Source organism: Polyodon spathula, chromosome 14 (genome assembly GCF_017654505.1).
Source record: "Polyodon spathula isolate WHYD16114869_AA chromosome 14, ASM1765450v1, whole genome shotgun sequence".
NCBI lineage: Eukaryota > Metazoa > Chordata > Actinopteri > Acipenseriformes > Polyodontidae > Polyodon > Polyodon spathula.
In genome coordinates, this window is record NC_054547.1 from 28,577,389 (window position 1) to 28,603,900 (window position 26,512).

Consider the following 26,512-nt stretch of genomic DNA (forward strand, 5'->3'; position numbering starts at 1 on the left):
AAGGTTTGAAAGCCTGTTATTCAATAAAAAACTCATAGGAACAAGTTGTATAATCAATTGCTACTTCTTCAGACTCTGTATTGAACTGCAAAGTCCCTTTGTAACAATAAATAGTCTGTTCAGACAACTGTTGTGTCTTTTTGTCTGTTTTCAGACAGGGAAATTGACAATCATTTTGTTCAATGTTCCTTCTACTGCATGTCAGCCGTTATAATGAGCAACAAGTGACACTACAGGCTTTGACCTCTCGAAAGACGATCCCTGTTCACCATTGCGGTTTGTCCGGTTCTGAAAAAAGGTAGATGGCTGACCCATAGAAGCCACTGCGATGGCAACATTGTTGGTCTCTGCCTTTCTGCTTTTACGACCCGGTTTGGTCATCTTGGAGGTACTCCTGAAGCTCGAGGTGAACGAAGGATTTGGGCATCTCACAAAAGTTTGAAAGCACCTGTAGAACTAAAACATGAAGAATTCATGAATAGGATTGCAAGTTACAACTGAGAGGCAACGATTATGACGTTTACCATGCAACATTTACTACAGTAAATTAGCAGTTTTCTCATGCTTTTGCCATGGATTTTTTGACAAAAAACATAGTGTAATACAAATTCATTCTATTTGTTTTTGACAGAAAAATAAAATGGACAAAACATTTTGAAATGACTGTGTTAGAAAGTATACTGGCATTAAAGTATGGGCATACTATATGGCCCAGCTTTAAAATCCTTCCCTTTTTTTAGATTATTAAATACAGAAGGCAAACTGAAGGTCTGAAAGCCTGTTATTCAATTAAAAAGTTTGAAAAGCACCTGTAGAACTAAAACATGAAGAATTCATGAATAGGATTGCAAGTTACAACCAAGAGATCATCAAGTTTACCACACAACAATTACCACAGTAATTTAGCAGTTTTCTCATGCTTTTGCCATGGTTACTCTATGCATTTACTACAGTTTACCATGCTTTTCATATTTTTAAATATCCTTTCTCATACCTCTCTGGGCTTACCATGCTTTCACAATGCTTTATTCAACTTTCCTATGTTTTATGAGCCTTTTTACAACCCAGTCTTGTGCTCGCTGGTCACTGAAATATCATGAGATTAGTATCAGACCCTTTATAAAACAAACATGTAAGATGTTATGGTAACTTTTTTTTAATTTTTTTTTATTTTTTTACTTTGCTTCAGACATTTATATATTTTTCCTAATATTCTGTTGTATGTTAGATTATTTGATTTGATTATTTGTTGGAAAATAGGAAACAGAAATAAGGGTTTTTATACCATTGTAAAATGGAAAAAAAAAAAAAAAATGTAATAGCAGTAATTTTATGAGGGCACAGCAGTTTTTGCTATAGTAGAAATTTGTCTGCAACAGAAAATCACTTCTTGGTCTGTTTACACAAGGACTAGTTTCTCTATACAGATCAAGTGCAGTAGCTAAAGGGAAGCACCACATCTGATTTTGTTTAATGATCCGTTTATAAAACATCCACTGTGGTTAAAGTTTTTGGTAAGCAATTGCAAGGAATATCTTTACAATTATATTTCAATGATACTAGTATAAAGCTTTGACACGTTACAATGTAATTATGTTTCTCATAAATGCCTCAGTTACAGTACATACTATTAAAATCAGTATTGTTTCAGCCTGTTATTGCTCTAACCTGTTTTTTACTAGAAGGACGACATGCCACATCCCGAGTGACGCATCCAGTAAAGGCGCTCCTTGTGGAGCGCAAGGTGCGCACTATAGCCTGGAGATCGCAGGTTCAAATCCAGGCTGTGTCTTGACATGGGGTTTCTAGATGGTGGTGCACAATTGGCCAACCACCGCCTGGGTAGGGAGGGCTTAGGTGGATTGGGCAATCCACAGTTTGCAGCACACCAGCGACCGCTCTGGCTGATAGGGTGCCCGCAGGTCTGCAGTGGAGCCATTCAGATCTGCGTTGTCCTCCAGTACCATAGGTCTGGTGGCTTCGGTGTGGATCCGCAATGGGAAAAATGAAGGATTGGCAGGAACACGTTTTGGAGGAGGTTTGTTTCAGACTCCATTTACCAATTCACTAGGGGGTTGCAGCAGTGATAGAAAAATAATAATTGAGCATTCAAAACTGGGGAGAAAACCAGACAACTAAATTATTTAAAATAAAATAAAAAAAAAAATGAAGGAAGACATCTCTGTAGAAGAAAAAGAATCACAATATAGGTATAACTACTGTATATTTTGTTAAATATGCTTCATTATTCCAAAGGAAAACATTTAGTTAACGAAGAATATTTCCATCAGTAAGTGCTGGGAAGCGTGCCTTAGGTTAGAGTACTGGAAAGTGTTCTAGAAGAGTTTTTAGTAACACATTTGGACTATTTATGTATAAAACTGAACAGCTGTGTAGCTGTAGCAATACCCCAGAATCACGTTCCACCTACTGTAGCCAGGCTGTCAGGTTACATTACCTCTGGTAATGTAAAATTTAGATTCTGATTGCCATAAATTGTGTGGCCACAGTGGGAAGCATAAGCCATATTTCAGTAAACACTACCAGCAACACATTAAATCCTACACCTTAGTTAATATGTATTAATTAATGCAATTCTAACTCATGTTTTCTAACATTCTTCCTACTCTTGTACCTTCTGGAGAGTCATTATTAATATGCCAATACATTTCACACACTACTAGGCTAATTCTAATAGTGTCTAAATCCTACAATCGCTGTAATTTCTTTATTAATTCCTTTTCAAAAATAGGTAATTTCGTGCTTCAAGTAACTAGAAAAGGTGCCCCCAATGGGAATGTTATGGATGAATGGATTGCCAACATTATAAAGTGATAAGAACACTATCCTAGATATTTCCACTACAAATAGTCTGTCATTATTTTTTTTTTTTCACTTATCTTGTTCTTAAGTCTCCTGTACAGTTGGAAACAGGTTTATCTTCATTATTGTCCTACGCTCTCTTCGGCCATGCTCATGATTGAAATAGCCACAGTGCTCCTTGAAGGTTCCAAGAACATTCAGTTTATATTACAAGTACAGTGGATAGAAAAGAAAATATGTTTTACTGAGTTGAGAGATTCCTTAGTTCAAGCTCTGCATCTACTTAGAATAACAGGGCGAATCGACCTGTTTCAAATGATACTGCATTGCTCTCATTGAAAATGAGCTGCTTTGACTTCCCTTAAGAAAATGTAGTGTACTTAGTATACTTTTGATGTGTTAGGTATACTTACAGTATGCTACATTTTTTCAAAGACTGCAGTTGCTCAGGGATATGCAGTACAATAATGTAATAACAGTCTTTTTTTTTTTTTTTTTTTTTACATTTCTCACTGTAACTTTTACCAGTATTTAGATTTATTCACCTCACCTATACTGATTATTTAAAACAAAATCTATTGTATTAGAAACATATCTTTAAATATGTAATACAATACCATGACAATTCTGGCCTTTGTGTGAATTTGGCCATGTCATTACAAATGACAAGTTTTGAGCTACCAGTAAAACACAGCATCTACAGTATTTCCCTAAATTAAATTTCCACTGATTGGAGTGGAGTTCCAGGAATATATTCGTTATAACAGATAACAATCAGAGTGTGTTTTCCTGTCACAAAAAAAAAACACAAATAGCTTTGAAAAAAAAAAGGTGCATTATTTACACTGTTGTGGTATTATACCATGGCCTGACCCATGGACAACTCTACAGCACATTTACTTTGGAGAATCAATTACCATTACTGAGGATTTCTGGCATGGTCAAGAAATACATGTTCAAAGAGATGTACACACACCCATTCATTTTTGAACATTTGTTTATTAACTTTTCAAATGGAACAGAAAAAAATTACACAAAAATTATCCAGCGATATTCAAAGAGCTACCAATCCATTACAACATCAGATAATAAAGGGAGATCACAGAATCACAGAAAGGAGCAGAACGTATCATAGAAAAAAGGAGAATTGTATGAAGGGAAGTTTAAAAGCCAGTGCAAGAAAACGTCCACCCTGTTTGTTAGAATAGTCAGTAACTATAAAAAGTTCTCCAGGAATGAAATTTAACTTTGTTTTCCTTTCCTAGAGTTAATTACATTTATAATAGACTTTCCTGTGTGGCAGTTTTAAATGATTTCATTGTACGTGTAATAAAAACAGACACATTAACACAAGGACACATCTGTCCTCTGTAAATTCAAAATGTCCTCCTTACTTACCCATCTCTTTTTCTTTCCAATGGCCTGGCCTGCTTTGTTCTGTTGCAGCGGGTCTTCGAACAGGATAGTGCTACTTGTATCTGTACAGCATTTTTAGTCTTCAACTCGCCTCAACTCTAAATTTCCATAGTATGGGCTGGGAGGAATTGAAGACTGAACATGACATACAGGATAATGTCTCTTCGATGCCTGGATAAAGCCTCATTTGTGACGTTTCACTAACTGTGTAAAGCAAGGCAGTTTAAAGTTGATTCAATACAAAAAGGAAACTCCAAGTTAAATAAAATAAGAAGCAAGGGACAGAAGAACATCATAATATAATACAAGGGTTGGAGAAAAAAATGGAAAACACCTGCATATCACACACTCAAATGTGCTTATCGTGATTAATTGATTTGTTAGCAGAGCCCCACAAGCACTAACCTCAGTTATGACATAGATTACAGAGCGCCATTTGCTATCACAATAATAGCTGCCATTAGTTGAGACTGTGTATCCATGTCAGTGAGTTTCAGTCACGCTAGGCAAGAGAGCAGATCGGACAGACTGATAGAGGGGTGATAGTAGATACTTAATTTAATTCAGCATCAAAGTAAGGACAGATGAGAGCAGACTTTGTGCTATAAGTCATTAGATCCTTGATGGGATGGGAGCCCAGCTAAAAAGATTTAAGCTTTTGCGCTTATCAGGCTTTTAAAGACTGTCACCCACACCACCTGTGAGCAGAAACTGACTCACTGAGAACAGAAACTGACCCAAGACTGTCACAGCTACTGGAAGCAGGCTGATCATTGGGATACAAATTGAATATTTGTGAAACTGCAACAAATATTGTAATGACTTTAATGTGTTTTATAGAATATAAAACCAGTAGAAAATATTATTAGCAGATCTGTGTCAGGCCTCTGTGGAGAAGTTCATTGCACTGAAGGTCAGGCAGGCCTGCTGAAAGATCCAAGCCTCCCTTATCAGGCAAAAGCATCTTTTTTAATTGGACTCAAGAGTCTCAAAACATTCTGATCCAGCGAGAGCAGAATGGCAGAATCTATGGATCACAGTTAGTATGCCAGAAGCAATCGAACTAGGATTGGTTATAGTAAGAAAAAACTAAAGTATTTCAATAAATAAGAAACCTAAAAAAGTTTTAATATTCAAGATGTATTTGCTGCTAATTACAAATTAACCTCTTGCCTTCTGTGTATCTCAATGAAGTAAAATAGAATTGCAGTTTATAAGAGTTTGCTATATTGACATATCTGAATTGGAACGACATGTTATAAAATCATTTAAAGTATAAACTGTAACATTACATATAGAGTGAATCGATTTGTAACCTTGTTCTCACCTGCTTGTGGTACAGGCAGTGTTAAAGATGACTCATTGGTGTTGGCTGATGAATTGATGGTCAGCAATTTAACAGCCAAGATCCTCTCTATAATGAGCGACCTTGTTAATATTAACGAACAAAATACCTTTTGGATAACAGAAGATGGGTGTTTATCTTATAATAATCATTTTCTATATATAACAGAAATTAATTAGAACCTGGCAGGAAGAGGTGGGAGGTTGACAGAGGTTGTTAAAAAATAATAATAATAATAATAATAATAATAATAATAATAGAGTCAATGAATGTTATGCACAGAAGGCTTAATTCTTCTACAGGATATTCTTTGAAGTTTGAGCACAGCAGTACGTTTGGGTGTGCAGTCATTAGGCCCGCATTGGCCACAGTCTTGTTGCTGGTTCAATAAATAATTGCACAGGTGTGCTTGTATTGTTCCTGTCAGGTGGTAGTTGATCAGATCGGACTCGATGTGCAGGATGTGGTGAGATTTTTTTTTTAAAATACCATGGATACTGCATCCTTTTGAAGTTTCTATTTGTGCTGCACATTAATTCCAAATTATGTCGTTAGAGCCAGCTGATTTGTCAAAACAATCCTCTGTTAAATGTGCACTACAAAGTACTGGACTTGTAAAATTATAGCAAGTTCGCCTTACTTGCCTAACCCATTCTACCCGAAGTTTCTCGCCAGGTGGAAATTTGAAGAGGCTTATACCGTCATTGGCTATATTAGAACAACCTGCCGTAATACAACATTTAGACATAGCTGAACTTGATTTAAATCTTTTAAAATTGTTCGCACGAATACATCTATTGCTGTACTTACACAGTGTACGGCGAGATTCTACTACCTCGGATGACATCACACAGTCAACGGTCATACAGCCGGAAAATGTCTTCCTGCTAATGTTCGGAGGGACATTTGAAATTATATTTGCAGAAAACACGCATTGCAATTGACTTCTTCATCTCCTCTCTCATGTAAAGTATCACTGATGCGTTCCAGTCATTTGGCACTTTCCTTTGCTTAATACAAATCTGTAAAAATATGCAACAGTATTTTTGTCAAGTTCTTGTTCTCTGGAAATTCGACTTGTCTGTCTCCCCTCTCGTTCCTGTTGCATGTCCAAATTTGCAGACTGAATTCTCTTCTTCTTGCTGGGTTCCTATTTTGGCGTTCAAGTCACCGATGATGAACTTATCGTGGCTCTTGTACTTAAATAAACAAATCATCGACTTCTTCATCCGTATAGCTTGTTGTTGGTGCATATACCTGGATGACCTGAAGTTCATACTTCCTTGAAACTTTCACTATCAGTCTTGTGGATCTCTCTGACGTGCTGTCAGTTTCTACTACATTATTCTTGATTCTCTTGTGAACAATGAATCCAACACCTCCTTTTTGTCCATCTGTAGTGGCTCGGTAGAAGAGAAGATGCCCACTCTTGAGTTCTAGTAGTCCTTCATCTTTTCACTGTACTTCGCTTAGTCCTACAATGTCCCACTTGATCCGTTCAAGTTTTTCTTCCAAATCCTGAAGTCTTGCTTCACCTGAAAGAGATCTGTAGTTGTACGTGGCCAGGGTCAGTGTTCTGTGGCAGCCTACAGTCTTAACCCAGTGATTCTTAGCACCTTCTGCCTTCATGCCTAACTGGCCGCTGCCTTGGTCGGCGGCAATCCAGCCTCCGGAGAATGAGGACCATGTTTTTGTCTGTGCTTTCATCATAATGGGGTTGGCCATAACTCACCACGCTGACATAACTCAAATAAAAATGGAAGAAATGCTACAAGCTTTGAATCAGGATATTGCGGTGCAGCAAGAAGCAAACCACAAGCACCAAGAGAGCAACCAGCAATGGAGGCAAGAGCTGGGGTTGCCCACACTGGAACCGGAGTTGCCCGTGTCAGAGCTAGAGCAGCCGCTGCAGAAAGTGATGTGGCCTGCACCACAACAAGAGGTGTGCTGCCGCCAGCTAAAGTGAAGGAGGAGGAGGAGAGGAGCTCACCGCCACCATAGCCCCGACCAGCACCCCTGCGAACCAGTTCAGCGCCAGTGAGTGGGGTCCCTTGTCCCGTGCTCCTGGACTCCCTGCCGTATATGATACTTCTTGGTTGTACTATGAACAGGAAGTTGTAACAAAATAATGTTTCAGTAGTGGGCATTCTACTCACAAAGTAAGTAATTCATCAGGCAGAAGCGTTGTCTGTGTGATTAAACAGAACGTAATATTGTTTGGCTTGGCAGGGAGCTACCCTCTGAGGCGAGGATCAAGGTAGGGTGGCAAGAGTCACTGGCTCACCAGGGGAGGATCACCACAGGATGTGATGTTGGAAGAGATAAGAAAGATTTAAAAAGCAATAAAAAGGTAAGGCATTGTGGCAGGCTGGCGAGTGGATAGAGGCCCAGAGACAGACTGCAGTTCAAAAAATACTTTTATTATAAATAGATACAAAAATAAAAGGGCACAAGGGCCAAAACAAAGGAATTGAAACAAAAAGAAAGACAAAAAGCAAAATGTACAAAATAAAGGTTTCCAGGCTGGGCAATGCCTTCACTGGATTTAGAAAATTGAAAAATCACAACCAAACAAAACCAACCTGCTTCCTCAGCTCCCTCCTCCAAATGAGAAGCAGAGGCCTCCTTTTATGTCAGGTGGCTGGGCGCTGATTGATCGTTAATTAACCTAATCAACCCCAGCCACTTGAACATAATAAACCCAGGCAGGTAGGGGAAATTAACCCCATCCCTGCCAATTTAAAAAGGGCAGCGCTTTGCTCTGCCACAGGCATATTAAAAGTTTCTTAAAAAAGGAGAGATATATAATATTATCACTGGTTCACAAAAGGATGCGCAAGTTAGAATAAAAACCTCGTTCATGTAGCACAACAATAAAAGCAGGGTCAGTTACTTGGTTGTCTTATTTCATACCACAACAGACTAATAAGAAACACTTACCTGTTTGTTCATAAATATGTATATGATAGGGTTGACAACTGTGCTAGTCTTTGCAAGCAGTGATGGGATGATGCTGGCCTCTGGTGTAATGAGACCAGGCTTCCCAAATGTGGCCAGAAGAGCGACTATCCCATAGGGCAGCCAGCACAGCAGGAAGCAGATCACCATGGTAACCACCATGAGGAGGACCCGCTGCTCTCGTGTTCTTGCCATACCTGCATTAACACCACTCACCTTTAAAAGAGAAAAGGAAAAGGAAAATGTATGTAGATGCCTTTAAGCTTTACACAGTAATTTCCCAGGGGTTGATTTCAATCAAAACATGCACATTACAACAAATGTTGTTTTCCCATTCAGTGGCATTGTTAAATCCAGTTTCCAGGCATAGATGGATATACCACTGCATAAACAAACATGCAAAACCAAATGGATTTACATTGGCTATTCTTTCATTTTAAAGAGCAAGTAGCTTCAAATCCCCTATTCATTCCACCACAGCTGCCAGGCTAGCCTTTTGATTGACTGTCCGCTAAAAGTTCAAGTGATTGAGGACCCCTTGACTACTGAGACAAACCCTCTCGAGACAAACCAAACAACAACCAATGGATAAATCCATCACTATATGCTGGTCCCTGAATTGTACAATTTTCTCTTAATAAAAGTCTTTCTAATTGTTTTTATTTTTTTAATTACAACTGTTGCATATTTTAAGGATCTGCTGCCTTGTCCCACACCAGTCTATCATCAACTCATCTGTAAAATACATGCACACGTACATTATTACTTAAATTGAGTTGTTCCAACCAAACATTGCTTAATTGAACCTAATTGTGCAAATGCCATAACCTCTGTGACATAACTTCCAGTGAATCTAATTTAAAATCATTGTAGTTTCACAATATCCCTTGAGTGACAAGAGGTTTTCTACTCCTGCAAAATAGAAAATACAATAAATAAAACTTATTATACAGATAGAAACTACAATAAACAAGACTTGTCTGCTGTCTACCTGTCACCACTCTTACATAAAACAGTAATTTTAGGAATAATTATATAGACAGTATCTGACAAAACCATCAAATTCGATGACAGTAAAAGTGGACAACAAGCAATACTAAAATAACGTACAAAAGGCAAGATCACATGTGAGAAAGAAAGCTCCCCAAACCCTTGACTAATGAAGAATATAACGAGAAACACACCAGAAAAACTACAAAACCAAAGTGAAGCGTTGAGAATTGTGAGTACAACTGACACCAAACAGAGCAAGGCATGTTGTTGTTAATCAAGAGTTTACATTTCAAACTGGGTAAACTTTTGAAGTCATTGCCAAAACACATAATGCAGTATGACATGTGTATCGGTATCCCAGTTAGAAAGATTATCAAACAGAGAACCGCTTGCATCTCACAATCACTGGCTCAATTCAGCCAGCTAAAGGTTTTTACTGATACAACAGCTTTTTCTTTTTTTGTTACACTTTGAAGCTTTAGCTGTGCCAGTTGTAAAATGTTAGCTGTAAAAGTATTTTCACTCTTCTTTTTACCTTACCCTTTTCTTTTAGAAACATCAGTTTTCCTTTTCCTTATACACACACACACACACACATATATATAGTATATATAATATTGCTTGTTTTTCAAGACCCTCTGGTAAATCCCTTCTCATTTTTCTTCAGATTAGCATTAGAGCCTCAGCTGAAACTTTAAACTATAGTGTGGTGGTAGGATAAATGGGCTCCATTCGATTCAAAGAAAAATACTGTCTGAAAAACTTAAACTGCAGAAAAACTATATGGTACAAGAAAGAAGTTTTTCAAATGAAAATAAAAAAGCCTTGGCTATTGCTTCTTAAGGTGTGATATTGGATTCATGTTTTGATGCATCATTTCATTTTAAAGTTGTGTGTGAATATAATACAGCAATCAAGTTGTTTTAACCCATGTTTATCTATTTAAGGTGGATTGAGTAAACTTTTTTTTCTATATGAATTCTTATAGTATTACCTGGGTACACTCCATACTGGTACACGTGTCAGATTAATTTTGGGAGTTTTGAAAGAGAGCAGCAGCAAGGGTGACTTACATTATCAGATCCTTTGTGTGATGGCAGGTTATATTTCTTTATGATCTATTGTGATGCATTGAAAAATATTCAAGGGTTTTAACACACACGATTGAGCAATCACAGTGCAGCACCTGGTCCTGCCGTTTTATAATTATGGTTGTATACCAGAAAGCAGGAACTGCAGTTACAGCACCCTGGAAAGCATTACAAAAAAGAAAGACAAAAGAACAGCTGGAAATGATTTATTGAGTTTGTGGGCTTTACTTAGCATGTATCTGGTTCCATTCACACCCATAAGCACAAACTTGATCTAGTTATTACTCATGGTATTCACATCCAAAATTTAGTACCGCTACAACTCCAAACAACAACAAACCACCAGCATCTGGAGATAAGAGAACAGACAGGCAAGCCAAGCTGAGGAAGACAGCTTTAACAGAGATTTCTATCTGAATTATTACTATCGATGGCCCCAAAGGGTAGGTGAGTACTTAGTGGGTAAACCTTGGGCAACCCCACAAGTACTGTATAGCAGAGCATAGGCTGAAGATCCGAGCCATAGCGAGTACCTTTTATTTGTAGTTTTGTTATTGTGTTTTATTTTCCTTTTTGCTTTCGCCTTTTGTTTGGGATATTATTTTGACGCACTTGTGTGTGTGTGTGTGTGTGTGTATGTGTGTGTGTGTGTGCACCCAGTAAACTCCTTTACCATCGTTGGTATTGCAGCCCAGTGCCACATTGTGGTGAAACTAATAAAGTACACCCCTGCAGGGTTTTTAAACCTTTAATCTCCTGTGTTGTGTCCAGTGAATTTCCCCACCCTTCCACAACGCTTAATTTACAAACCAGCAAAAAGAGCCTTCCACGAAAACCTTATTAACAGCAAAAGGGTGATGACATTATGAATAACTTTCATAATAAAACTACTGATATAACAAACTAGATATCAAATATTATGGCCAAATCAGATGGCTCAAATTCAAATACTGACACTACTACTTCCTTGAGTCTTGCTACACCAAAACACATTTTTGATTCCTTTTCTTTATTGAGCCAACTAGATTTAACTAATCTAGTTAGTAAGGCAAAATCTACTAGTTCATTGGACCCAACTCCTACTAAACTACTGAAAGAAATACTATCTAGTATTGATTTTTCTATTTAAATATCATTAATAACTCCCTTTCATCTGGCATCATTCCTGATTCATTTAAGGTTGCTTAATAAACTTACTTTGGATCCAAGAGTTCTTTATAATTTTAGGCCCATTCCTAATCTCCCCTTTTTATCAAAAGTATTAGAGAGAGTGGTGGCCAATCAACTAAACTCATTTTTGCAGCCCATAATACATACAAGAAATTTCAGTCAGGCTTCCGTCCTGGTCACAGTACGGAAACGGCCCTTATCAAAGTGGTAAATGATGTGCTGTTACCTTCTGATTCAGGCCTTACCTCTGTCTTCATCCCTCTAGACCTAAGCACAGAATTCAACACCATCAACCATCTGATTTTAACTGACCGCCTTGAGAATTGTGTAGAACTAGCTTGGTTTAAATCATATCTTTCAAATAGGTTACAATAGGTTACAGTATGTTCAATATGGCATCCCACAGGGCTCTGTTCTTGGACCATTCTTGTTTTCCCTGTGTATACTCCCACTTGGCGATGTTGTCTGTAGACATGGGTAAACTTTCACTGCTATGTCGATGGCACACAACTGCGTCTATCTCTGAAACCAGGTGATTCCACATCTGCAAATACCTTAACTACCTGTCTCACTGATATTAAGAAATGTATGTAAACAAACGTTCTACTGTTAAATTCTGATAAATTTAAAATCTGTTCAATTCATTGCAGCACACTTGACCTAAGATACTTAGACTATTGATAAGCAGCTAAGGGGACAGCAACAAATAGCAGCAGATGAACTGATATCACATAGATTTGTTTAAATCATGCCAATGATTCAACCTGAAGTCGAGCTGACAGACTGCTGTGTTAAACACACAATTAATCTTTACTGAGTTTGAAACGCTTAAACAAGTTTCCCAATAAAGCTGTTTCATAAATCATATTTAGATTCCGAATGAGAGATTTATTTTAATGCAATTTAATACTTGAGATTTGCAAACATCTTTTCTCACCGAGGGTAGACGTTACTGTGGAGACTTTCTTGATGCCTGCAAGGCACACAGGCTATTGAGTGTTCTGGCATAGAGGTCTCTTAACTGCAAGTGCCACAGCTGTTGATACTCTGGCATTTAAAGTGAGGGAAATAATTTGGCATTAAGCAGAGTGTCAGCATTAATTTAATCAAAGTGACAGTGAAACAACGGGCACTGTTGTACTCAATCCTTCACGAAACATGTGCATATATGTCACTGCCTATAAAACTAGTCTAACTATCACAGCATATTAAGAAAAAAGTTAAAAATAAATAAATCAATAAATGCAATCTAAATGCAAAACAAACTGTTCAATGTGACGTGTCTTCTAATGAGCTAAAAAATGGAAAAAAGCATATGTGAAAACAATGAATACAGGGTATGAAGGTTCACAGATGATTTATGTGTAAATAAGAAGTGCCTCCCATTGAATGTGAACATCTAAAATTGACTGCAGAGGAGTGTAGTTCTTTCTTGATCTGCTTTTGCACCCCACAATGTCCCAGCTGACCCATTGTTGAGACTTATGTTCACAGGCTTGAATGTTCCCTTTCGTAACAATAAACCTTCTAACTTCCTTTCCAAATTGATGCTGGACCAACACACAGCCATAATTCTTTATTGTACTGGCTGTCCTGTTGATTCAAATGTGCAGAATAGCAGTGCCAGACATCATAGTGGTTACAGTATAGGCCTATTTGTTTTTGTCTGGCGGTATAACAGATTAACTATCATGAATTTTCAGGCAAATTACTTTATAATTCCTCTCTGCAGTGGTAGGTTACTGACCCATTGTTCCTATTGAATCAGAGCCATTGCATTGCCAATTAAGAGGGCGTAATGGTGTCTACTGAGTCAAAAGAGTGTTTATTGCTATTCCTGATTTATTTACATTTATGGGTATCAGTATTTTTAAGTTTAACTTAATTTTTGCTGTTTAATTTTTGTGTTTTCTTTAGGAATACGTTAAATTAGTTTAAATGGAAAAATGATGACTCATAGATCAAAAATGAAGCTTTAACTCGCACAAGCTACTTTTCAGTGTTTGCCTGTTTTTCCTTCCTGAAATATAGGTTTTAGTCGATTACAAACTTACATTAACACAGCTCCTACGATTAATTTCACATAGTAAGAGTTTAATAATCAATAATGTGACATTTGAAAGATATAGCACTCTCACTGACAGGAATGCCTCATGAGCTTCTGCAGAACAGACCAGTCAATTTTATTTATTTTTTGATTAATTGTAGTTACTAAAAAGGAATGACAGCACATGAGGACTGACATCTTCATTATTTATTATTAGAACAGGAATAACACTAATGTTGTCAATGCAATCTTCAAACCACACACACACACACACACACACACACACACACACACACACACACACACATATATATATATATATATATATATATATATATATATATATATATATATATATATATTTCTGACATTACAATTCTAAAAATAATAATAACATCAGACAACCTATAGCCTTTAGTCCTTGTAGCTTTTTTCTTCAGATATTTCATTCATTTTATGGTGTTTTCATCACTGATCTTGCAGCAACATGACTAAACGTGATTGATGATTGGTCCTATACCTGTTCTCCCGGAGTACTGGGCAGAAAGCATCACTATACACTGAATACTGTGTCATCAGGAAAGGGCTACCTCAGCAGGAGCTGCACACGCTTCACTTAATGCTGTCAGAAAAATTCAGATGTCTTTATAATTTCTGGTTCCAATAGGATTGTTTTTTTTTTTCTACTCATGTTAGACTTAAGTTGCTTGTCTTCTTGCATGTTCTACATCTGTTTCTACTTCACTTCTAATATATTGTTAGTTAGAAAATGTAATAACTTTCTGCAAACTATTGTGTTACTCTACATCCATCAAATATATATATATATATATATATATATATATATATATATATATATATATATATATATATATATATAGTGGCTCTCAAAAGTATGCAAATCCCAGAAAGCAAATTTATAATTATAAAGTGTTTTATAACCATAACTGAAAAGGGGACATTTTCTACAGAGATCACACTTATTTGCGTCAATGTTTGTTAACATGCAGCAGAAGTCTTTTTCTATTTTAAATAAAACTGAACGCATATAAGATAATGAAGCAATGTTTTATGCATCTTGCCGGTGCTATATTTCTCAGCAGATGAAATGAGTGAATCAGTTGGAATAGCACAAAAACAAGTCATTCAAATAAGAAAGGAAAGTGACATTTTCATATTTATTAGGAAATCCCTAAATGAAATAGGTGAATAATTTAAATTTTAACAGGCAATAACATTCCTTTAATAAATATGTATGTTACCTAGTTCCAATGAATATTAAAGTGAAATGTATTGGGCTTTGCATTTGATCCATGCAATCATTATTATAAAATCTATTAGTGTGGTCACTGATTAGGTGAATCAAAATTTGCACACCAGCTGCACTACTGGTGCGCTTGCACCGTGGACACCTGGGTGCTCGCCACCATGCACAACAGTTACGCACTTCAGTTCCACCTGGGACCTCCTCCCTCCTGAAGAGTCATGAATACTTTCTTGACAGACTCTCTCCAGGTCTCGGTACTTCAGAAGGAAGTGGCTGTCTTGCTGTGCAAGCGAGCCATTCGTCTCGTAGACCCCACCTCCTACAGAGAGGGGTTCTGATTAAGGTATTTTCTGATGCCTAAGAAGGAAGGGGCCTATTGGCAGCTCTGATATAGAGAGCTCAGTGAATACCTACCAATAGGCAGGCATATCCCATAAGTAATGATTTGGTGGTCGTCTTCTCTTTCAGGGAACCAGGGTTACGGTAAGTAACCTAACGATATAGGCTACAGACCCTGTATCAACGCAATTTGGCAGTAGACAAAGGCCTATAATTAGCATGCTTGGACATGTAATCTTGTGTTCTAATTTATTTATTTTTAAAATGCAAAGCTGAGTTTATTGGTTCTCTGGTCACTAAATTCAATGTTAACTTTTTGTATTTTTGTTAGTTGCACTACGAACAAATGTATGTTAAAATATTTCAAGTATCATGGGTACACAACACAGTTTGAAGTACAGTATGTTCTCATGTCACCAGTTCTGATAATATCAAGTAAATGATCCCATGACCAACTAGGGAAAAATACAGTGTCATGTATTGACAATGGGAATCTATGAAGAAACAACAAAGACTAAATCCCTCTTAGCTTCTAAAATGTGATTTCTATATTCTGCTTTTCCTGCTACCCCTCTGCTTCTCACTCTCCACTGGCTACCTATCCTAGCTTGCATCCAATTTTTTGCCCTTGCTCTTACCTATCATCATACTGTCCCTTCCTGTCACCTATCCCTTGTGTCTCCTTATATTCCCTCTCACTCTCTCCGCTCGTTCTCTACTGGCTGACTTGTTATGCCTTCTCTACTGAAATGAAATTATGCATAACACCCCATCCAGTTCATTTCCATTCTTAATTATTCAGCAAAATCAATTATGATCTAAACCAACTAAAGCAAGGAAGAAATGTATACAACCTTCACGTTATGCGTTTGGAATAAGCAACTTTAAAGAACATTCTTAATCATGCAATGCTACTTCTTTTTTTAAGATGTCTTATCATTTAAAAGAATCATACACATGGATATACACAATGTATTGCAGGTAAAAATAGGTCACCGTTATATACATTTTCATCATGTAGAATGGTATCTCAAATATCCACACTAACTAAATAATACACATTCAACACAAGCTGGAGATTGTGAATAGAGTGAATGAAAATCTTGTGTTTATATTAAATCCTGGTATTATGTATTGTTTTATGAGAACTGGACCCTATTGTGACCAGTGCACTCAAATAAAAGACACAGGGACTGCTGATTTTACTGTATTCCTCAACTAACTGCCTGCCTTGACCCTAGCTGTCCTAGCTTGATTGACTGCATTGTTCTGCATGGACCCAGGGAGATTCTAATGAACAAGTGCAATGTTTGTTCTAAATGCATTATGTTGACATTGCTATTAATGTGCTCGGGTTTACTAATGATACTACACTGTGCAAGATACAGTTCAATTTACAGTGTAAAAGACATGTATTGTTTCTATACTATTCATTCTCACAATTCCAAAGGCTCTTTATAAATGAATAATACAATTCTTACATCACTTGCTGTATGTACATACTGTATATAATACAGTATATATACATTCATAAAAACATTACTAACATTTATGTTTCGCAGCGATATGGTGAAATTCAAGTTTACTCTTTACTGAACTTCAATGAACTCTTTAATGAACTTCGTTTGAAAATGAAACACTATGTATAGTAATTGTGGTGTATTTTAAAAGAAATAGTTGCAAAAACTAGCGGCATCTAAATCTCTGAAGGAAACAACTGAGTAAGAATTAACACAGGATACAGCTGGAAGTTTGCAGCGCACCAAGATGAACCCTGTGAACTGAAGATGAAAACATTTACATTTCCCATTACAACATATTAATAGTCCCCTGGCTAAAAGCAGAGTACTTCCTCTTATACAAATCCACTGCTATTGTACCCGTTTAGAATTGTCAGGAAATCTGTGCAAAGAGAATTTGAATTATATATACTACAGTTTAGACGCAAGGGCCTTGTTAACAGATTGGATAGAGGGCTTTTCAGTTGTCAGAGTTTGTACTGATGAGAATGAACTGTACTTTCACACAGTTACATTTCAGTTCAATAGTGAGTGTAGTACTGCAAGTATCATTTACATGTATTTGTTATTCATTAATGTAATTATTTCTTAGATGCTGAGGTGCTCCTGAGTGGACCAAACTACCTGCATCGATTTATTAAACATAATAAATTAAACTAAGGAGTTTCATTATTGCGGAGGAACACACCACAGCAATGCCGTTATCGCTACTGTACTACAACTTTTAAAAGCTATTTTTTTTTTACCTTAATTGGTTGGAAATACATGGTAGTCCACTGAAAGAGTTATGTTTTTGAAAGCAGGGCCCAAGGGTCCCTGCGATGCATTTTTAGAGCAGGTCTCATGAATTAGTGTAATTTCTCATCCATTATTTATTTGTTGTTTTGTTGGAGAGTAATAACAGAAAACAATGGGAGAGCATTGTTGTGTAATGAACTATACATTGATTTTCTTTGCTGGTACATAGTGATAAAGTCTTTGTTGCATCTTTAACCAATGACTCAAAAATGTGGCAAGCTTGCTAAAGGGAGCCTATGGAAACACAGTTTACAAGCCCTGTAATTTTGCAATCCATCATAAAAACCACCTTGTTAAAATGTAATGAGACAAAATGTGTCCTTAGTTTGGGAAGAACGGACTTTTCTTTTTTTTCTATAAACACTTAAGCATTTGATCTGATTTTTTTTTTTTTTAACAATCATTTCAAGCAAAAGAAGAACTTGCAGGTCCTTCTGTCATTGGTTTTCAAAGTAATCCACTAAACCACATACATAGATCAATAATGTTGATATGTTGTATTATTCTAGTCTATAGATTAAATGAACTACTGTTACCTCAAAACTGTCTCAGACGAGAGAGAAACATTTAAAGAGCACTGCAAAATCAATAGTTCATTAGATGCACAGAAAACTGTATTGTTATTGAACATGTACTGTTATTGAATTGCATCTCCACTAAATTGCCCATTTTATACCTTAAGCCTGGCTAAGCACCATGAACAGAAATGTTATTGGACCACATGTTAATGGACCACATAAGGGGTTCAAAAAAAATATTGGGCAGTTCTCATATGAAGAACATCGGAAACATTTTTACTTCACATTGAGATCAATATAATAATAACAAGATAGAATAACCCTTAACATGGACCTACACAAGCAGTAGAGACTGCATCAGTAGACTAGCCTGGCATTCCTGAACTAAAAAGAGTTTCTCACCTGAAAAATATATGTTGAACAACATGTCACAAGGGATATGGGAAGACTGAGCCCATGAACGAAAACAACAATAAGCAAATAACACCTGTACCTGTATACTGAAGGTGCTTGCACAGCTCAATAACCTGACTGCCATGTCCATGTGAAATAGCCATTCGCAGTTCTACAGTTGCTAGGCGATCATGGAGTGTATTGTATACTGGAAGTGTCTCGCGTTATGGGATGTCAAGCCTGCAAAAATATCTGCAGTTTTAAATTCTGGTGGCAGACCACTTACTTAAATTCCCGTTCACATACAGTAGATCTGAATTCCAGTCCACTGTTAGAAATATATATTTTTTCTGCTTTGTGTTTCATCACCTCTGAGGGTCAATGATTAGTTTGTCTCTCACAAGTGCAAAACATTTGGTGGTTTAAACTTAAAAAATAAAGTTTATTTGTGTTCATTACTGGAGTATACACACACTCATTACACAGCAGTAAACTTTCAAAAAGCACTTCCTTAACTTTCTCTGAGTTATTTTCCAAGAAGCAATTTTCTTCACTGGAATCATTTCTTAGATGACTATACTGTAGTGTACATTAATGGATATCTGTACTTACTGATATACTCTGTGTTATATGATGGATCATTGAGGACATGGGACAAGAGCTGCTCTTCAGTTCTAGTTGCCTGCCCTAGACATACTGTAAGTAATTCAGATTAAAGTGTCATTATATTATAAAGCACCAGCGCCATCTAGTGCACATCAGTATGTTGCCAGCAAAACACAAGGAAACTTGATCAAAAGATCACTAGATGGCACTGGTTCTTACTTCTATAAAGACACTTGTTCTAACCTATGTTTGGTATATCCATGGCAGGCAATTTGAACTGAAGAACAGCTCTTGACCTCAGGTGAATACCTTCACAGAGACTTATCAAACATATAAAATGCAGTATTTGATTCATTGCTATAAGAACTACTTAAATTTAGAAATAACGTGACAGATTTTTAAAAAAGCTGACATTTGAAGCTTCTTATTTTTTAAATTTGTAATACAGCTTGTAATAGCAACACGTCAAACAGTACAAGAAACAATAAAAACACAATATTAATGTGTGTTTTATCATTGTGGATACTTGTATTTGGGTATATAATCTTTTAATCTCTGTACAGGTAGTCAGATTTCCAAACTGCTGTCTGGTTCAGCACTAATACTCACTTTGAAAAACTGGAGTACCCTTTTCCTGATGTTTTTATAAGTTTGTATTAGTATACTGTGTGCATTTAGAATAGGATAAGCCAACGGAACTGGCGAGCGTGACTGTTCACATCCGATTCATTTTCCAAAACAAAGCAAAAAAAGCATTTCCCAGCTATAAGTCAACTGAATCAGGTCCATAGCCTTCTTCAGCCAAATGTTTGTATCCTTGACTTGTAGTCTCACTTACAAATGTATGATTTGATATATGGAATATATATATGAGCGTTCCGAGTTATTGTGGGCTGCCATTTTTGCTTTAGATTACCGCTGATTTTTTTTTTCAGGTTCTACTAAAACATATACTTTTGCAAGCTCGGCATATTTGTGCACATTTATGAAACATTTTTGCAGTCTATACATAGAAAACACAATTGCAGAACATATTCTTAATAATATTATACGCAATTAAGCATGCACTGAATAAAGATAGCAGCTGAAAGAACCAATAACAAAAGAATGGTGCTAATGTTTTATGGCTGAAGGAGGAGAAACAGAAAAGAAAGAAACAATTATGCAGCCAAGTCTCATGGACCCATCTGCCACACAGTGTGCACACATGTGGAATGGGGCTCTGTGGGAAGGTAATTAGGTAATTGGGTGAGTGTTTGTGCTGTGAATTTATTTTATTTATTTATTTATTTGTTTGTTTCGTTTCTATGCCCTCTTGCCGTTTCTAACTCCTCCCCCATCCCCCTTAATGTATAATTCATAAACACCTTTTGAGTCGGAGGCTAAGGTCATCAGCACATTTCCTTGGGGTCTTTATATAACCGTTGAAATAACTTCTGAAAAACAGCACATTTACTAAAGCACACCAGTGACCCCCCAAGAAGGTGCACAAATAAAGAGAAGGGGAAAAGCAACCATTCAAACCACCATTTGAAACTATGAAGCTATTCTATTGGCAGATAAGTATCTACATGCATAGCAAATGTAGATCTAAATGTGTGTTCTTAAGATCCTATTGGAATTAACTTTATATAAAATAGACTTAATTGAACTTACCTGCTTGATTGCATACAGCAACTTTCCATAACAGTAGCATATGACCAAAAACGGTATCACAAGACAGAAGATAAAGAGGCACACGATATAAGAGATGTTGTTTGCATCCTTGGCGTACCAGTTTACCGAGCATGTTGTTCCAGGACCCTCAGGTCCATAGCTACTCCATCCAAACAGTGGAGGTAAAGTCCATAGTAAAGAATAGCTCCAAGAAAGCAAAATGCCAATGGCTATTTTATTGTAGTTTGTGGCATCTGCCTCTGTTGTGCCCATCATTGTACAGTAGCGCTCATAGGAAAGCACAGCCAGGGAAATCAGAGACACGGTACCTGGAAATAGAAAGAATCAACTGTTACCATGGGAACAACATGACCTGTGTGCTGTATGTAAAAACATGTTATTTATTTTAAAAAAATATCAACAGTACAATATATCCTAAATAAGCCACTTCACATGTTGTGAAAGGAAAGAAAAAAGGAATAAATGAAAAAGGAGAACTGTAATTTTGGTCAGGGGTTCAAATTCAGTTGGATATAGTGGGAGTATGTGCTGACAGTCTCTTAGAGAGGTCAAAGAGGAAAGAAATGGAAACTGGGTAAAAAGAGGATGTAGTTTCCGACAGCTGTCAATCTGAGAATCTCAGTCACAGCACCAATATAACTTGTAGTTTTTAACCTAATTTCTGACTACCAGGAGTCAAAATCCATAAGGACAGCCCAGAACACAACACTGCCTGTTCGGTAAGCATATATTTTCAAAGAGCTTAGACAAGTGAGCTCCGGGGTGTTGTCAGTTTATCTTGTTTACTAGATCCTCCTTAAAACTCCATATAAATGTCAGCAAACAATTGGCAATTATGGCCATTTTTTGTTTCTTAAGCTGAGTAAAAGTTTATTTCCCAATGGTTCAGGATACTGATATCTCACTGGATTCTACGAGACAGCAAGACATTGCTAGGAGTCTCTCTGGGGTTGTTAATAATGGGTTTGTAGGGTAATTAGAAAGAATCAAACCTGCAGTATGAATCTCATTTTTTAAAAAACTAGGGTTTTTTCCTCAGGGACTGAAATGCAGAAATAAATGGGAGAATGAAAGAACATCTATCTCACTCTTAGGAGTCATATTAAAATGATTTTCTTCTGTTAAAAAACTGTCAAGTGAATGGGTATCGTTGGTAAGAGGCAACTGACATTGGTTTAGACATCACAGAGACAAGACTGCACAACCACGCTTCTCTGTGAGAGCTATGGAACATTTCAGTTATCAAATAAATAAAATTAAACACATAATGCTGTGACAGAGATCGAATGATGCTTGGTGTTAGATCTCTCTCCCAACCTGAGAAGGTACTAGATAAAGGGAGCAGAATACCCTGGACTAAAAGACACGACACTTTATTCCCGTAGGTATGTGGAAGTCGGCCAGCTAGAAAAGGGACTGAGCTACGGTACCCAAGCTCAATGACCTGAATGGGAAACTGCGTGGCATCCGCGGATTGGAGAAGCGAATGCGCTCGTTAACCAAGGGGTCATGGGGGAGGGTATAAAATAGGGGCATAGTAAAGTAGTCTATTCCTTTGTAAATGATTGGCTTTGACCTGAAGGAAAACCGCATTGTGCTGAAAAACCACGAGTGTTTGTTTTGTGTTTGTTAGTGTCGGCTGTAGCTATTGTTTGTCTCTACAGATTACCAGTAACACGGTCCAGAGTTGTAGCAAAAGCCAGCATCAACCCGGACATCACTTTCACCCCAGCATTTCACAGAGAACTATAAATTGCACCAGTAGCATGTGATATCACTTCACTGTCTTGTGTTTTGTGTTTAGTGTGGGTGTGTGTAAAACCTGGACTTTTGGTAGCGGGTCAAACCCAGGGATTACAATTACGAGTGACGCACGCCGCTGTATCACTCCAGCATTTATTATTTACTGGTGTTTGCCTTCATGCTCTGGACATTGTTATTTATTAATAAAACACCCTTGCACCTGAAAGTGATTGTCTGCTTGATTAATCTGCTCTGCTCTGAACTCACCTGTAGTCACTCATCACTTTGCCACAAATGTCAACAGGCATTGTCAATGAATTGTATAGTTTTTGTCACCATAACATGCCTGGACTAAGATTGTTACTGATAGCAGCTTTACGTTTACCAGACAAATATGTAACTGTACAAAAAAGAAAAAGCAACATGACACACAATAAATAAAACTCCACTATATACATTTCTATATAAAGTTTCTAAAAAAAATTGGGAGCAAGTAGATTTATAATTGCACTAAAAAAAACGAAGGGGTGACACATAATATCCTCACATAATTCATGTTTCAATGGCAATGATGTTTACCCTGGGAACATATTATCATTCTTTAATATTTCAAAGAATGTATGTATTATATGTAAATGTATGACCAAGTGTGCACAGATCATAGTAAGCAGAGACATTAAGACACGCAGCTTGTGTAATGGAGCAGTTATGGGCAGGATTTTCAGAAACCAGTGTTATTGTATTGAACTCGTGGTATAGTAATGAGAGCTTTAGTAGCAAGTGATTTTCAAACAAAATGTGATAATGAAATCAATCCGTTAATGCTTTCAAACTTAGTCGATGAGGTCGTTAATGAACACATTTGTCGGTAAAAAGCCTGATTGTCACAGGTCACCTACATCACTTCCTGTCTCAACGACTAGATAAGGGGAACTTGTTAATCAAAATGAAAATGAATTGAAGCCTAATTCAATGTTATGGAAACTACTAGCATACAGGGAGGTGGCCAAATAGAAAGGAAAAATAATGGGAATATCTATGCTGAGTGTAAATTGTAAACTTCATTTAAGATTGTACGTTTTCTCATGCACAATGTACATTTATTTAAAACACTTCACATTAAAATGCTGATTTACGATTATCTGGCGTGTGGGTAAAAATCGGACAGCACGGATTTAAAAAATTATAAATATATAAAAATGAAACCCCACAAGTCATGTACCCTCTTTCGGGGGGATATTTTGTCACAGCTTACTTCATACAACTCTAAATGTGCATTTTGCAATCATCTTTTGGTTGAAAAGAAGAAGAAAAAAATGCCATCAGCCATCTATGTATACTGGTTTGAATTTATTTTCTTATGTTGACATCAATCTACTTTTGTCTGTATTTTAGTATAAATGAACCATTTGTGTTTGTAGTTGTTAGTTATTATACAAGTATGTAACAATTCATTATATATTTATTAAGCTTTTAAAATTATGATAGAACTCCCCAACCCAATACCTAATTTGTTTATAATTAATTGTATGGCAAATCTTCTAATCATGCATTTTTTCTGTTACCTTCACTAGTGTCTGCCATAAATAAACTCAACATGATTAGAAGTAGCCGCCGTACACTTACAGAATTATAAGACAACATTAAATACGTTTAGGCAAAATCCATGTCAATGATCTCGATCACATTCCTAGTGGATCTGTGTGTCCTTGATGCCTGTTCTTCCTTCTTGTGTGGATAAGACACAGGTGTTAAAAGCCAAGGATGCATTGCAAATCCGCAATCACCTAAGGAAACTTTATTGTTATATCTAATTTGCCGTTTTCAATACCAAGATTTCAGTTGTATAATTAAAATAACATCTACAGTACAAGTCAGCTGTCATTTAATGTACTTATGCAGAATTAATTTGCATTGATAATTTCTTGGTAGCAACATTACACTTTGTGCAAATAGTGGTATATCATTTTAACAATACAACAAACGTTCCATAAGGTTACAAATAAGTGAATAAATCTCCTTCATAACCACAAGTAAAAAGGCTCAAATATTTTCATAACTACAAATATTGAATTACCTAGGTTGTCAGTAAGAAATTAACTCTTGTCCTGTACACTATCTCTGTGTACCGTCAGCCGCAGTCTGTTAAATTTATGTTTCAAGGTAAGTTATATACTGTTTAGTTAATTAACCCTCCTTTTCCAAGTGCAAATTAACCTCTGATAAATTAATGACAATTAACACAGATTTGCTTTTAAATTCCCATGCAAAGAAAAGAAAGTCGCAAGAAGCACTGCTCGTTAAGATATTAACATTATTTCGATAAAGCATTTAGTTGTAGTAATCATGCAATCAAACGTTCCCTAAATTTGTGGATTTAAACAACGACTACTTCCCGTTGCTGACTACGCAAACAAAGGAAAAAAATAAAGTGGTAATATATATATAATATATATATATATATTATATATATATATATATATATATATATATATATATAATATTATATGTGACCATTTTCATGCAATTTAACATTTTATTAAATAAACAACAGATTATATATATATATATAAACACACAGATATATATATATATATATATATATATATATATATATATATATATATATATATATATATATAATAAAAGCATATACCACAAAAAATAAGCTATACCACTCGTATTAGTATGTATTTAAAAAAGAAAAGTATATAGATTGTGAAACTCACCTAAACAAGAATTTATAAATCCATACCAGACGCATCCCGTTTTTCCTATTAGCCAGCGTCCCTGCGTGCTGGCCGCAAAACTAAAAGGAGTCCCCACCATACAGACAAGCATGTCGCTGACTGAAATATTTATCAGCAGCAGGTTTATGGGTGACCGCAGCACTTTGAAGCGGCAGAACAGCACAAGAACCAGTAAGTTGTTTGAAAACCCAAAGGTGCCGATAAAACCCAGATACACAGCTACTATGAGATGTCCAGTAGAACTCAGAGTACGGTTCGCCGCAGCCTCCAAGTGCCCATCACTACTGCTTACACACCAAGCGCTGTTAGCCTTAGTGCAACTGTGGCTAAGGTTGGACACAATCATGTCAGCGTGTCTATGTTGAGAAAACGTGTTTGTTTGTTTTTTTAAGTTATGTGGCTGTGTTTTTGTTTTGTTTTTGTGAGATTTTACAGTCAATTAATTTTGTTAACTTTGGTAATCGTTTCTGGTAAAACAAGATAGTTTGTTGGATTTTCAGATACCAAAAAAAGTAGAAATAAAGTTTTCTTCTTTGCAGAAATCAGGTTTCTTAAGAGGTACCTGGCTGCACAAGTATTCACTTGGCTGTGCTCCACCGTGTGGCGGCTGAATCAGTTAGGCAAACTTCTCTGTTTTTATACTGCCCCTGCTCAAGCTGGCGCGTACAGAAGGGAACAGAGAGAACATCTTGATTGGAGAAAATGACCTGAGAGTAAAATCTCTGTCAAGAGGACACAAATTGGGGAGCATTAGCAGTAAACTTCTCACGACTGTTAATAGCATTTGACATTTAGAAGGTCAGAAAAAAAACAAAAACATTTTTAAATAATTTTCTAAAGGTATTCACACTGCAGGACACGAAGAGGTTTAGTGTGTGTGTGTGTGTGTGTGTGTGTGTGTGTGTGTGTGTGTGTGTGTGTATATATATATATATATATATATATATATATATATATATATATATATATATATACACATATTTTTCTTTGTTTATTGGTGTGTAGTATACCTAAGCAGTAAAAGTGTGTGTATGATTGAATAAAGCGTATTACACAGG

General features: G+C 36.5%; 1 protein-coding gene across 1 annotated transcript; it reads right to left on the reverse strand.

The window, feature by feature from the left end:
- Positions 1 to 201: 201 nt before the first annotated feature.
- Positions 202 to 25,800, reverse strand: LOC121327359 (vertebrate ancient opsin-like). Its single transcript, XM_041271333.1, has 4 exons — positions 25,434 to 25,800; positions 20,941 to 21,269; positions 8,525 to 8,758; positions 202 to 456 (listed from the first exon to the last, which is right to left on the reverse strand). Exons 1-4 carry the CDS (start codon positions 25,798 to 25,800, stop codon positions 202 to 204), a joined length of 1,185 nt encoding a protein of 394 aa, XP_041127267.1.
- Positions 25,801 to 26,512: the final 712 nt, after the last annotated feature.

What these genes read in the sequence shown, in the direction of transcription:
- LOC121327359 (XM_041271333.1), bottom strand. Translation starts at nt 25,800, where the DNA reads ATGATTGTGTCCAACCTTAGCCACAGTTGCACTAAGGCTAACAGCGCT. An exon ending in ATTTATAAATTCTTGTTTAG is followed by an intron (nt 21,270 to 25,433) that starts GTGAGTTTCACA and finishes TTCTATTTCCAG; the next exon opens with GTACCGTGTCTCTGATTTCC. An exon ending in ACATATTTATGAACAAACAG is followed by an intron (nt 457 to 8,524) that starts GTAAGTGTTTCT and finishes TTCATGTTTTAG; the next exon opens with TTCTACAGGTGCTTTCAAAC.